The sequence below is a fragment of the Perissodus microlepis genome, chromosome 22 (genome assembly GCF_051167445.1).
Source record: "Perissodus microlepis isolate ML-2025 ecotype Zambia chromosome 22, ASM5116744v1, whole genome shotgun sequence".
In the NCBI taxonomy this organism is placed as follows: domain Eukaryota; kingdom Metazoa; phylum Chordata; class Actinopteri; order Cichliformes; family Cichlidae; genus Perissodus; species Perissodus microlepis.
In genome coordinates this window covers 22,176,357-22,192,101 of record NC_140481.1, presented here as the reverse complement: position 1 = coordinate 22,192,101, position 15,745 = coordinate 22,176,357, and the positions used below count along the sequence as shown (strand labels likewise).

Sequence of the window (15,745 nt, the reverse complement as noted above, 5' to 3'; positions counted from 1 at the left end):
CTCAAGCAGCCAATAATAAACAAAACATCAAGTGTCTCAATTTTCTGAAGAAATCAACATGGCAAATAAAACCATTTGGTTTTCTCTGTGTAGCCCATGCTCTATCAGCCAGCAAAATGGTCCACCAAGGACAAGGTGGGAGTGCCTAAAAACATCCCTTTAATGGCTGGAGATTCTGAGCTGTGTGACCTAGAATATGTTTGACAATCTTCTTTTAATTAGGCCTCGAAGACACGACTCATTCCAACTGCTGTCCCGAGAGCTAAATTAATTACTGAGACAAAGCCCATTCTAGCTTATGGCAAAGATGAATCATTGCAGTATTTGGGGAATGAGCAATGCGCTTCGTTCACGAGCTGATAAAAGAGGCTCGCAGTGTAAAGCTAATGCACTTCCTTAGACATTGGCATCTGTTGCCTCTGCTATTAGGAAGTCCTAACTATTTTTCTCTTGGAAGGAACATTTCTTTGAAAAACATGCCATGAGGAAAAAAGCTTGGACTCCATGACAGCAGATCTGAATCCCTGCCTCACCTCCCCACTCACTCTTTTCAGCGTTACTTCACTTCCAGAGGTCTGATTACTGTGCTTCCTTTGTGGATCCACAAATAACTAATCTCAGCTCAGTTGCCTTTGTGCAGGCCCTGAGCCAGCAGTTGCACCCTCACCCTCTGCCAGAAATCAGGCCATTCATTCAGCTAAATGACAGTATCATCTGTCATCCAGTATAAATGGATGTTTGTGAGTTGCGGGTAATTAAGCTAATCACAACACAAAGAGTTGTGCCAGAGTTCAGCCCTCACAAAGACAGACAGTTGAAAAGGTGAGCTGGATGAATTTATAGCACACCTGCACCTGGTTTATATGTGAAAATGCAGAGAACCATTATTCTGCTGAAATCTCCACTGATGATGTTATCGGATATCAAACACAAGGGTTCATGATCAAAGTTAAATGCTGGTCATGGTTGTTAAAAAGACACACCGGAGCAACATTTTGCAGATTCCTCTCGTTCCCTTTTTATCTTCCTTTCCGTCTATTCCACCCTTTTTGATTACCACCTACTGTATCACAGTCTTGCAGTGTCTCCTTCTGTCTCTTCTCTGAATTTCTAGACCTTGTGAATCTGGATATGTGCCGGGAATCCCTGCTAGCCCGTTTGTATTGACTGAATCATTTGCCAGTTTGTGCTCGGCACATCTAATGAGGTAACAATCAGAGTTTACTGAGGCAACAACAGCGGATTAAATTGAAGGTTTCAAAGGGATGTCCAAGTTCTCAGATAAAGGAGTGATAACATACCCAAATGTATTCATTAGAGGGGGAAAAATGCATCTTGTTATGTATACCTGATAAGAGCAGTAGTACTGCAGGGCATAACATTTTAAAATGTGTTCCAACAGTTCTTAAAACAATTCCCAAGCTGTGGGGAGGAAAGCTGGTTTTGTCCTCTGCAGCACGTGTGTAGGTGTCTCTATCTATATGTTATGAAGAGAGATGAACTCTGCAGCAGTATATAGACGCAATGCGGGCTGACCCTTGAGTTCAGAATGCATCCCAGTCTTTCCACATATATCTTGTCACAACACCAAAGGAGCAAAGGGCCTCAGTTTTTTTATTCCCTCCAACATATGCACTCATATCTGCATGAATTCAGTTTAACTTGGTTATAAACACATTACATGGACACAGTCAGCTCAAGTAGACCATGTTGGTAACTCAATTCCCCCCAGTTGTAAACAATTAAACAGTTAAACGGCAAATACAAAACCACAATTCCAAGAATGCCTTACATGTAAAATAATGAAACACTATCACAACCATGAATAATATCTGGACAGAATAAACTGAGCGGACAACAAAGCAATGTTGATGTGAGGCTCTTTGATCATAATATGATGTAAAGAAGAAGCATACCATCAGAAATGAAACAGCTCACAGGTCACACAGTATAAGGCGTTTATGTAAGGATAGAAGGTGACTAAAAACACATGCTCTTTTTCTGTTTTGTCTAGTCACACACAGAAAAAATAAAAGGAAAGCTTGCTTGCTATTTAAAAATCCAAGGATGTTGAGGTTGGCAGAAAGCATTACTTAGATTAGTTTTTACATAAAACATAGAAGCACAAAAAAAGTGCTTGTAAGAATGGGGGTGAATGAGGCAAATTGTATAAAGCACTTTGAGTGCCCAAGCACACTATATAAGCACTATGTAAGAACCAGTCCGTTTAGCATTTACTTCAATCCCAGCTTTGATGCCAATTCAGTCTGCCCAATCATCACGCAGATATGCCTGATCACCTTTGTAGTAAACCTGATCAAAATAAGGATTAGGTGTTTTCAGCTGGAACAGCTAGTAGATCGGGGTTGGGAAATAACATCGTTATTCAACAGTAATTAGCAAAACAATGTTATGAACACATTAATTCACTCACACACGTTTCTTTCAAAGCTTCTTAAAACCCTGTAAACAAGATTCAAACCATATTCCTACTGTTTAAATCTCAATTTTCCATCTACAGGTTTCTAGGCTTGATTGAAATGACTGTCAGCACTGCCAATACATTTTATAAAACATTAAGAACCTCAAGTCCTTTGAGTCTCATACAGTAATGGAAGAAAAAAACAAAACAAATTTAGGAGCCTAACACTATGTTTCATTGTAGAGTTTTAAGTGTTTGTTTGCAAGCAGTCCAGTAGTTGTTGAAATATTTCAACCGGAACCAAAATATTGGACAGGCTGACCAACACTATCATAGAGAGCCTTCTCTAATGGCTGAAACTAAACCCTGCCCATGAGAGTGCCTGAAACAGGAAATGTTTGTCATTTTCTTTCCAATGTACAGGGTGGGCCATTTATATGGATACACCGTAATAACATGGGAATGGTTGGTGATATTAAAGTCCTGTTTGTGGCACATTAGCATATGTGAGGGGGCAAACTCCTCAAGATGGGTGGTGACCATGGTGGCCATTTAGAAGTCGGCCATCTTGGATACAACTTTTGTTTTTTCAATAGGAAGAGGGCCATGTGACACATCAAACTTATTGGTAATGTCACAAGAAAAACAATGGTGTGCTTGGTTTCAACGTAACTTTATTCTTTCATGAGTTATTTACAAGTTTCTCACCACTCATAAAATGTGTTCAATGTGCTGCCCATTGTGTTGGATTGTCAATGCAACCCTCTTCTCCCACTCTTCACACACTGATAGCAACACCGCAGGAGAAATGCCAGCACAGGCATCCAGTATCCGTAGTTTCAGGTGTTGCACATCTCGTATCTTCACACCATAGACAATTGCCTTCAGATGACCCCAAAGATAAAAGTCTAAGGGGGTCAGATCGGGAGACCTTGGGGGCCATTTAACTGGCCCACGACAACCAATCCACTTTCCAGGAAACTGTTCATCTAGGAATGCTCGGACCTGGCGCCCATAATGTGGTGGTGCACCATCTTGCTGGAAAAACTCAGGGAACGTGCCAGCTTCAGTGCATAAAGAGGGAAACACATCATCATGTAGCAATTTCAAATATCCAGTGGCCTTGAGGTTTCCATTGATGAAGAATGGACCCACTATCGTTGTACCCCATATACCACACCAAACCATCACTTTTGTTGTTCCAACAGTCTTGGAGGGATCCATCCAATGTGGGTTAGTGTCAGACCAATAGTGGTGGTTTTGTTTGTTAACTTCACCATTCACATAAAAGTTTACCTCATCACTGAACAAAATCTTCTGCGTGAACTGAGGGTCCTGTTCCAATTTTTGTTTTGCCCATTCTGCAAATTCTGTGCGCCGATCTGGGTCATCCTCGTTGAGATGCTGCAGTAGCTGGAGTTTGTAAGGGTGCCATTTGTGAGTAGCTAATATCCGCCGAAGGGATCTTCGACTAATGCCACTCTCCAGTGACATGCGGCGAGTGCTACGCTGTGGGTGCTTGCTGAATGAAGCTAGGACAGCCACCGATGTTTCTTCATTAGTGACAGTTTTCTTGCGTCCACATTTTGGCAAATCCAACACTGAACCAGTTTCACGAAACTTAGCAAGCAGTTTGCTAACTGTAGCATGGGAGATGGGTGGTCTCGTAGGGTGTCTTGCATTGAAATCTGCTGCAATGACCCGGTTACTGCGCTCACCAGATATCAACACAATTTCGATCCGCTCCTCACGTGTTAACCTCTTCGACATGTCAATGGCTGTGAACAAAGAGAAACTTGTAAATAACTCATGAAAGAATAAAGTTACGTTGAAACCAAGCACACCATTGTTTTTCTTGTGACATTACCAATAAGTTTGATGTGTCACATGGCCCTCTTCCTATTGAAAAAACAAAAGTTGTATCCAAGATGGCCGACTTCTAAATGGCCACCATGGTCACTACCCATCTTGAGGAGTTTGCCTCCTCACATATACTAATGTGCCACAAACAGGACTTTAATATCACCAACCATTCCCATGTTATTACGGTGTATCCATATAAATGGCCCACCCTGTATAATCAAAATCAAGTGTTTCGGTGTCCAAGTTTATTATTAAAGTCTGCTTTGAACCACTAACCATCTCAGTAATTTCCCTGTAACTCCTTATGTGTAGTGTGAGAATGTCAAACAATACAATAGCAGAGGACATAATCTACACAGCAATCTTTACACGCACTGACACACACACGGCCAATCTGCAGTTTATGAAAGAACTTTGTATGCGTTAGTATTGCACAGTTGCTGGAAATAGGAGAATCCATCTATTTGACTCTCTTTTTAGTCACATCTTCTGACGTCTACGTGACTTTCTTTACTGTGTTTTGTCAGCCCGTGGTTCCCTGAGGGGTCTTCACCATATTAAAAGTGGAAATGTATCTCCTTCCATTGTAATTACAAACCCACTGGAGGCAAAGCTTCTTGATCTCTGCTGGATCCTAACTTGCCTTTTTGTTTCCCCCCCTTTATTTACTCACCTCTCTCAGCCGGGAGGACAGACACACGCTAAGCTATCAGTTCTGTTTTCTTTCCTTTCTGTCGGGCATTCTTTGCATCTAATACGCCTGAAATTACAACAGCATTTAGAGGGGCAATAAAGAATTGACGGATTTACAGGGGAAACGTACTTTAAAAAACAGAGGGGGTATCGGTTTCAGTGCCTTCGAGATATACTGGATTTCAATTCCATATAAATATAGTATGTGTTGTCTATGAGAAGCTTAAAACACAAAGCAGACTCATAAGCTGGAACCATTCTTTGGTTTACTGTAAGTGTCTGGATTAGCCATCTCTAGTCACTGTAAATCTTCCTTGGGGCCAAGTGTTGAGGCCAAAGCATGATAGTAGGGGAGAAATTACCTTCTGCAGGGAGAAAATGAAAACTGCCAAAAAGCAAACAAGTATCCCCACTGTCCCATGAAAACAGGGCAGTTAAAGCCAGCTAAGCCTGCGATGGTTTGATCGCAGAGGGCCAAGATAAGGGCAGGAGTTTGATGATCCTGTGGTGATCAGCAACCAAGACAGGTTAGACGTGGAGTGTGAGAAGTATGGCTTAGCAACATCGTACAAAAACACATACAGAGCAATAGAGTGGAGAAGAAGAAGAATAAAAGAAAAAAAGAAAAAGAAATGGTCTGTTGTGAATCTATTTTTTTCACATCTTCTCAGTTTTTTAACAATAGTAAAATCATGTGTGCCATTACTATGCATTTTCGGAAATTTGAAAATTTGGGGTTTTAAACAATAATGCAATTAAAAAAAATTCAACCCATTAGAAATTGATTGACACTTTTTTCTTCAGTCTACAAAGTGATAAACAGCCACCCAAATGAAAAAAAACCCCAATAAAACCAAAAAACATAATATTTCTATTGTTTTTAAATCCTGTCCAATCTAAAGTTAATTTCACTACCAATGCCAAAATGTTACACTTTCTGGTGACCTACTGTATGCAAAACCCAGATTTCAGTCTCCTCACTCCCACAAAGTGAATTATCACTAATATACATGCACTGTATGTGAATGCAGAACATATAGGGCTACACACAGCAGAGAATGGAGTGTGCTGATAATAACTTCCTCCCTTTAAGGGAATACGGACACTAATCCTACAGATGGCTGTTGCCTGGGTGGATATTGAGCTTTGAAACGCTTCATGAAGATCAGCACTATTTTCCACTGAGGAAAACAATGACCAGGCTCAGTCAGAGGAGGACAAAAGTGGCTTTATGATAGCTCTTTTTTAAATTGTTTGTTGCATAAAAAGAACTAAGACACTCATGGGTCCTGTGTGTGCGGATGTTGATGACTGTGCCTGATATCTCTGGTGGGATGTGGCAGCAGGACAAGAAAGGACCGTAATGCTCCCAAAAACTTATGACAACTGATCGAGCGGCGCCGCATCTACAATAACAGAATCAGCATGTATGTCTGTTGTGGAATGTTCTCTGTTGTTCTTCAACAGTATTGTGCAAATGCTGGAACCAAAAACAGAGCTCTTATTTGCCTCAGGTAGCAGAAGTGGTCTAATTGACAACAGCGGCAGAGATGGTGTTTGTTAGTGATGGCGACAATTTTGTACTGCAAGCAAAAGAAGGACTTCTGTATTGAAATGAAGCGTACACACACAAAGAACAGCTAGGGCTCTTAAAGAACAACCGTTTTCCACCTTTCTAAAAAGTATGAATGTGTCCTTTAGTGTGTAAGAAATAACATAAAAGGAATGCTGGAACCGGCAGCTGATGTACAGTGATGATTATCATATCTAAATCCAATCCAATTTCTTTACACGGAGGTGCTTCAGGGGAGTCTCAACATGCAGGCAAGTAGGCAGCAGGGAATTCGCGTGGTGCGTATGTAAGATGAGAGAATACCAGAGTGTTGTAATGGAAAAAAGAGAAAATGAGAGAAAGATTTGGTGTGAAGCCTTGTAAAATACATTTATTACTGGAAGAAATACAGAGAGGGGGGGGGGGGGGGGGGGAAAGCTGCCAAATCTTTGTTTCCAGCTCTGTGACTGTGACAGCAACATGACGATAATAAAATTCCTCAATTTGGCTTGTGCCTTAGTTCCAGTCACACCCCAAACGTTACATTAGAAAGGCAGATAGCACAAATAAAGTCAAATCAGACAGATTGCAGAACAGCAATTAATTCCAAGGATAATGACAAGGGAAGCCATCCAGAAGTGTCTCTACCTCAATTAGTCTCTCATTGCACTGCCGATGCAGAGGATGGATGAAAGAAAAACAAATTAAGTTGCAGAGAAGTGAGAAAGAGAGAGAGGGTCAAAGTAAGAGATAGAGCAGGAAGGGGAGGAGGGTTGGAGAGGAAGTGATATACTTGGGTTTGAGAAAAAGAAGGCAAAGATTAAAGCGGAAGACAAAGAAAGGAGTGGGAGGAGGAGATGGAGAAAGAATTTGCTGTGTGCGTAAGAGCTTCCCTGATGGTAACTGCAACCAATCGACTCCAAAGCGAGAGAGAGACAAGAAGAGCATTCTTGATATTCAAAGAAATTATTGCAACACAGCAGCTAGAAATGACAGAGAGGTGCAGACACAGAGGAAATTTACTGTACTCACAGCCGTATGCGCTGGGCAGTAAGCGTAGCTAGTGTGCGTGGACTGAGGGTGGTGTTGCGCATGTTGTTGTTGGTGAGATATATAATGCTGCAGACTTGCACGGGTGAAAGAAGGCCCGCTCCAGGCCCCTTGACCACCACTGCTACCAGTGGTCCAATTGGAGCCAAGACTTGGACCCATGGCTGCTGACTTACTCCCGTGGAAACCTCTCACTGCTGCACTGGGCTGGAAGGACGGCTGGATAGAAACAACAGGGAGAAAGAAAAGAAGTTAGTTTTGGATAGAGAGTGAGAGAGAAAAAAGAAACTCTAAGCGAGTGCAATGATGAACATTGGCATCCAAAACATCACAATCAAAAATGCCGGCGAGCAGTGACTGCCCAACTGCTCGCTCACTGACTTGTATCAAAAGAAAAGCAGGATGTGGTGTCGATCTAAAGACTTCATGCCAAAACATCAAGATTGTTCTCTCACTTTCTTTTCATGCAACTCCCTCTTGCCCCCACCCAACACCAGATGTTGTGAAACTTCCTACTGTCACGGTCGAGATGTGTTCTTGCTGGAAAAGCGCTGATTGGTTTGATAAGATGCTTGGATTACAGGCTCGCAACAAAGCTTTCCAGTATGCCATTAAGTATTGGGTATCAACAGGGTCCAGGAAACACAGGGCTGAATCTGCTGACAGTCTGGCTTATGCAGCTCTGAGATGGGTTACCTCGGCTGTCATGGCCAGTGGAGCACAGAAGAAATACAGAACACACAGGGCACAGAGAGCACACATGCCGATCCATGGCATTTTAACAAGACCTAGGCAAATACTGCAGGTATCTGCAAACTCTTCTAATTCAGAGTTCACTCCCTCACGTAAAACATATAAAATATGATGCAATCTTAAGACCATCTGCCACGAATTTAATTTGCATGTGCAAATTGTGTGCAGAGCAAACCACCTTGAATGAAGCACAGCTGTACATCACTAGTGAACATTAATAGTCCCCTTTAGCCCCTGTTGGATTTTCACTGAGGTCAGAGGCCACCCCACACAGGGGTTACTGGAGCAGAGTGATGGCAGCTGTGCTTAGAAAGCTTTCCAGTTCCGTATTCTTCATCACTAAAGAACTGGAGGGGGAAAATGTAAGCCAAAGTTCAGCCTAATTCATACAATACATACAATGACAGGTTTAGGGTTCATGTTAATAAAAAACAGGAGGAATCTGTTCCCCCCCTCAAAGCAGAATAGATGCATTTATACAGCACTACATGGTGGAAAATGAGGCCCAATGGTGTCATAAAACCGTAAGCGCTGGGAAAAAACTGAAATATGCGAAGCACAATTTTGAATCACCAGGTTTCAACCCATGTAAAAATGGAAACTACAGCTGGAAAACAAAAACCAAAAAATAAATAAAGCATCCTCCCCCTTTTAACAAACATATGAAACGCACCGAGATGTTCTTTTCTCTCAGGGCTTAAATAAAAGGCTTAGTCACAGGGTCAGAATTTGAAACTGTGTGTGGGCAGGATATAGTGTACCAACAACAAATAAGCATTTCGAGCTGGATCTCGCTGATGGAAGTTATTGGGTGCTATAGAGACATTAACACAATGTTATACTGCTACTGTAAAAGCCAGAGGGGAAGGACGGCCCCCAGTATGGTCCATTAAGCTGCGTGGCCATAGACGCTACTTTAACACAAGTATTCGCCAGTTCGTGGCGTTTAAGTGCTGCCCCAAGTCGTGCAACAACCTCCGCTGGTCTATTGAATGAGGATCATTCAGGCAATGAGGAGGCATTTAGGACTAAAGCATCTATGCAGAGATGTTCTGTTACAGACTCTTTTTCAACGAATTTTAAACATGTTTAATACATTTAAAGGCGATTTGGATGATTCACTCTTTATATGATAGGGCAGGACTGTGTTTTACACGAGCCCGAGATCCAAGGGTCCTGACATTCTTGACTAGAATACAGCATCGGTCCCCAGACTGAGATTCATGTCACAGATTTTCAGCGGCTTGTCAGAGAGCTACAGTCTGCCCATATTTCAGCATTTTATAAAAGTATCTGGTTACAGGTACTTTTCCACTTTTAAGGAGGAGGCTTTTACATATTTGGCAAACAGATGTGTATATACTGTCTGCTGGCTTACACATTTCTTTGTGCTCGCTTATGCATTTCTTTGAAACTCGATTGTAATGGTTTCACTGTAAATCTAACCATCCTGAGTAAGGATAATGCAGGAACCTGCAGTGGATCCACACAGAGACTACTCACATGAGAGTCAAGACTGGCAGGCAGCTACTCCAGCCAGCTATCATCTATAATACATTTACACTTGTCAGCCTTTGTGTGCAACTTTTAATAAGTCTCTTTCCACAAGGGTCATGTAAAAATCTATCTCAGGACTTGCGTAATCAATGCTGGATCATCAAAACAAAATATATGATTAATTGATTTTTATCAGTTATTTATGAATGCTAGCTCTCATTCATATTCTTATCATGTGATTGAACAGTTTTAACCTAAATGTGAACACGGGTGGTTTTAGGGAGTAAAAAATGTTGGAGCTGCTGCATATGATTCAACCCAGTCTTTCGGCAAAATACCTAATAGCTATGAAGGTCCACAGGGCAAAACATATTACTTTTTTACAATAAAAGCTCATCCCCACACACATATTGTTTGTATAATGTGATATTACAGAAAGTTCAGAAAAAGATCAAATGAAGAGAATATTAAAATGTTAACTATGTTTGCTTTTCTTGGGACATTTTATGCTGTTTTGTCATACTTTGTGAAAAGGTCATCTGAAATGACCTAAACTGAGTGAAAGAAAATCTGTATTAATGGAGGTAACTTGGTGCTGCCCCACAGAACATCAACATATTAATGTCTCATCCAGCATGTAGGCTTTAAATCATAATACATTAATACATGCTACAAATAGAGGGATGTGCATTATTTTTTGATGCAAGATACTGACATGGTTTAAGTGAAAAGAAAAACTAACTACTTCAGCAAGCCAGGGAATAATCAGCACCATTTATTACTGAAAATTCAAGTAATGCAAAATAATGCTTTTCTTTCAGCCGTGAACAAGTGAGTGAGTGTTGCGGATCCATTAAAACGTAGAGAAGAACCAGAGCGCAGCACCTCTCCTGAGTCCATGTTTCTCTGGTTAAGTGATTTTCCCCATTCTCTTCTCTCTTCCTGGTGATATGGGCATGGTTAGATGCATCAGGGGACAGACCTTTTTGAATTACAGAACTCTTCTCTCTCTTGTCTGTCTTTATTTAATGTGCAATACTGTTAGGTGTTATGGGAAAACCGCTATTTAACTCAGTTGGCACAAAAAGAGTAGCTTTTCTTATTAATTTCATTTTAATTTTCTATTTTTACTTTCTCAGCTCAGTTGTCATTAAATAAATTATCCTCACCAGCCACTTAATTATTTTCAACAGCTCATTAACACGGTTAGCCTATCACATGGCAGCATTCAAGTGTATTTAGACATGTGAACACTGGTCAAGACAACCTGGCGAAATTCAAAATGAGCATCGGAATTAAGAAGAAAGGTGATTTAAGTGAATTTGAATGTGCCGTGGTTATTCGTGCAAGACAGGCTGATCTGACTATTTCAGAAAATGCTGATCTACTGGGATTTTTCCACACAACCATCTGCAGGGTTTACAGAGAACGAACCAAATAAGAGAAAACATCCAGTGTCCAAGCGTCAGTTCTCTAAATGAAAATGCCTCGTGATGCTAGAGGTTAGAGAAGAATGGACAGACTGCTTTGAGCTGATAAGAAGGCAAAAATAACACACTCGTTACAACTGAGGTATGCAGAAGAGCATCTCTTCTTAGCAGAAGACCGTACCGGGAGCCACTTCTGTCATCTTAGAACACAAACCTGACGCAACACAAAGGCTGCAGTATCGTTTAGAAAAATGTTGCTAGCTCTAATGAAAATAAAATGCACAGAGTGTATACTTAAATTGAAAAATGTACTCCAGTATAAGAAATACATAAATCTAACCTGGTTTTGGTTGTAATGGCCACTCTAAGTATTGGAGAAGGAAGCTTGCCACAGCATTTTATTTTAGCCTATTTTATAACTCGTGAACTAAAAAGAAGAAAGACAGACATTGTTTCCTCTGGAATCAACCCTCTGTGAACACTCTGTGACCTACGACTATTATGAAACGTCCACTCTAAGGATGGTCATACAGAGCGACTCCTTGTATACTGGAAATATTTCCAAATCTATGTCACAACAGAAGAAAAAATAAAGGGGAAGTTGTTGTGGAAGTAATCAGTGTCCTATTACCAAGACATCACATGGCTTTTGTAATAAAGAAAGTTTTACAAAAATATGGTGTGTACAGACTTTCTTATAAGATGAATCTAAGACCCTGAGGCAAAACACTGCTTTTTTTCCCCCTTACGAGTTTCCTTAAATTTGATCATAACCTTTAGCTCAAGGTGTAATACCAAATTTTGAGAAATAATATTGTCTCATTGCCTACTCTGCTTACTGTACACATTAAATAACACTGCGCTGTGATTATCTGTTCATCCAGAGGGCATTATGCCCCATTGCTAATGCTCGGTAATGCAGGCAGAAATGTGGATTTCCCACAACACAGTTTCAAATGTGCTGGTTTCCTGTTGTGCTTTATCTGTGCTTTATCTTGGCTCTGTGCTTGTTTTCGAAAAAGCCTGGAGTATTGCCGTGTTTTTCTCATGTCACCTCCATATTGCCATTTTACATGAGGCCCACGCAGAATGACGAATGACCACTGGCACAAAACTGCTATGTGCTTAAAAAGGGATTAAACGAGCAAAAATTACATCTCCAAAACATGACAAACGGCTACACATCCAAGTGCCAAAGCATTTTTTGAAATTGGAAAATGAATTAAGAATGAGAGGCTCTGTGACAATGTAAGTCACCCCAGATGGCATCAGTTAGGGGACATTGTTTTCAAGAGGGTCCTCCACGCATGCTTGCTCTGTTTGGCCAGCTATGAAAGAGATGCAGCTTTCCTTTGGCATCTCTGATGACTGACTTCCTGGAAGCTGTGTTGCGTGAAATGGCCTCTTCTGTACAAGTCCATCTCCTTTGCCAGTCCTCATCCCTTAACGCAAGTCAGCTTCCTGCTGCCAAACATGCAGGTTTTGAGTGTCACTCCTGGTAAAATGCAGGAGACAGAGATACGACAGGCTCTCTGGGTCACCCGTAGTTGCGCCCAGTAAGATCACAAATGGAAGCCCTGTTCACTCGCTATCATTCTTTCTCCAGTACTCGCGGACCGAGTTCAATCGTAACCAAGGCAACGCGGTGGCAGGGCATGTGTAGATTTTGGCACGTGGGACACGTCTGACAGGTTTCAGGCTGCTCTCAGTTGAAAAGCAAGTGAGAAGTTACCCCTGTGGCCTCCACAATCACTTGAACTGGGGCAAAAAAGGACCGGCAAGAACAAAACTCTGTCTCTGCTTCTCTCTCTCTCTTTCCGCTTATTCTATCAACGCTTTAAGAAAACACTTCTGATGAAAGTCTGGAGGGCCACGCGGTAGGTGGTAACCAAGGCAACAGGGTCAGAGTGTGACATTATACTTGTGATGGCTGACAGCCACTTATACAAGCATTACAACCTTTGGAGTGTGGTGTATACTGTGAAAATTTCTGCACTGACCTCACCGCGGCTGCAAAATCTTTATTGACTGGAGTCCCCAAACAAACTGCTGTGACCCTACCTGTTAAGAGACTTTGCTCTAATCTCAGGAGATGAACTGGATTCACAGTGTACACTTCCTGCTGCAATATTATTTCAAGCTATTGGGTGGTTTGACACCAGGTTTGTGTATTCAAGCTCAAAGTGGACTCCTAACCTGTTTTCATACCAAATATAGTCTTTTGCTTTGGCTGAAAGAAGGGAATAGAGGTGCAAAGGGGGTCACAGAGACAGACAAAAAAAAAAAACAACAAAAAAAGAGGATAGATGCCAGAAGCAAAGATATTTATTGAATGAGTCTTTATTTACCAAAGAATCTTTGATGAACAATAATATGACCTTTCTGCGCTTGTAGCTCAAAGCAAACCTCACAACATTCTGTGTCTGTTCCCCGTCTCACCAAATATTTTCCTTGGCCTCTCACATGTTTTTGCTCTGATGAACTTAAAGGCAGCTGCCGCTGTGAAGCGGATGTAGAGCCCTAAATTTGCATCTTGACCTCCTATGGGAAGCAAATAGAAAGAAATGGGAGTTGATCATGCCAAGTTACATTACTGTTAGCCTAAACTGAAGAATTCTGATTTTGATAAAACCTTCACCATGAAAACTGATACCCAAAGGACACAGTACTCCTTTTCCTGCTGCCTTCCCTTGAACTCCCACTATTCTGGGACCAGCTACAAGAAGTGTTCACCTCCTCCACGGAGAGGCTAGATAAACATTTACACAGGGGTACTTCAGGGAGGGTAGAAAACCTAATACAGGGCTAGGGAAGGATGGATTCGACAGTTCATCACATTAGCCAATTCGTCAGTTTGATTCAGATTTTCAATCAATAATCAATGAAGGCGTTTGCTGCTCTTTTTCAGCAATTTTTCTGTTTCATGCTGTTGTAGACTGAAGCAGAGTAGCAATCTATGTGGAGATTTTCACGAACTTGTAAGTAACCTCATTCATCTTCAAATAATTGTAATCATAACCGGGGTTACATCTAAACCAGTTTCTCTTACATTTTAGTGAATCCAAGAAGACTCACCATCAGGACTGATTATGTGGTGAACTCCCAGAAAAAATCTTTAGCATTAGCCGTTTCACCAAGTGCTCCAAAAATGATATACATGTGTGTTAAATCAACAAAAGGGTACAAAGAGTTTATTATATATTGCATAGGACAACAAAGTATGTGTGGGGTAGAAGGATAGATGGATGGGGTCAACAAAACATATCGTACCATGGGAAACCATTTCTTTTTGCATTATCAACGCAAGTTACATTTTTGAAATAATGATCTCTCCCTAATTTTTTTCTTTGTGTATAAAGCCAACAATTATTTACACATCACAAAAGTGATTTATTAACACCTACCAAAATTCTCCCCTGGGGTGTCAGATTAGGGAAATGCTTTTCCCAAGGGCTGCTACCAGTGACAAATTTATTAGTATTTGTCTGCTGTGCTCTCTTTTCCTATTATTCTTTGGGGTTAAACCGTTACAGGAGTTACTGAGAGCATAAAAAATAAATAAACAACAGGCATAACAACATTTAAGGAAATTCTCAATGCTGCAATACCCACGTATCCATGCATATCGCCATAAATCTGTTTAAGTAAATAAGTATGTCTGTTTTTTGTTTTCAAATGATGACATGGGATCTACTTGAAACTTGGTGGAGTTTGGGTGCACTGCAGTCCTTACTTTAAAATCAATTTGGACTAAGGGTGGTCTCATTATTGGGATCAGGCTGAAGCCATGCAAAACCTGCACTCCTATTTTTTGCAAGTCATCATTATCAAAGGCAAAAACGTAACTTCTCGTGGTGATTTAACAGTCTCATATGCATGATTTGATCTCACAGGTATGTCACTCTACTCTGTGGAGTCATAACGATGATATTAAATCAGATTTAAAAAAAAATATATATATATATATTTATTTATTTATTTTTTATTTATTTATTTTTTTAAACTCCTGACTGTAGCTTCACCTGTTTCTGATACTATTATGTCTGTGACAGCAGGCGCTGCACTTGAGTTCTGAATTACAGGAATCCAGGATGAATGCACAGTACTTCAACACGTTAACAGCAGTATAGAGACAGGCTGTTAATGTCTGCTGCTGAACTATGATTACAGCTGTTTACCCACTGGGGAAGCCGAGCTGTGTCTGAGTGAATCACACCTCCAGACAAACGCTTTTACACTGACATTTTACCCCTCTTTTTATGTATGATTTTTATACACCCACTTCTCTGGTTCCGTCACTTTGTCTGTTTATGTCGCTCTGTCAATGTCTCCTTTTGTCTCTCTCCCTCTCTCTTTTTTTCCTCTGTGTGTATTTCTAACTCTCTCTACGTGGTCAACTCTCTCTCTCTCTCTCCTTCTGTCACACTATAAACTGTGGGGATGATGGATGCCCCTGATTGCCTGAAGCCTGTGAGTCCAGCACAC

The 15,745-nt window shown here is 41.0% G+C and overlaps 1 protein-coding gene across 3 annotated transcripts in view; it reads right to left on the bottom strand.

The window, feature by feature from the left end:
• The window catches only part of LOC146363086 (RNA-binding motif, single-stranded-interacting protein 3-like), a 294,258-nt gene that overhangs the window by 216,387 nt on the left and 62,126 nt on the right, over positions 1–15,745 (bottom strand). For all 3 annotated transcript variants that reach the window (XM_084919066.1, XM_084919068.1, XM_084919067.1), the window contains exon 3: positions 7,563–7,799. In XM_084919066.1, coding sequence (XP_084775192.1) covers positions 7,563–7,799 — 237 coding nt within the window. The remainder of the gene's footprint in view (positions 1–7,562; positions 7,800–15,745) is intronic.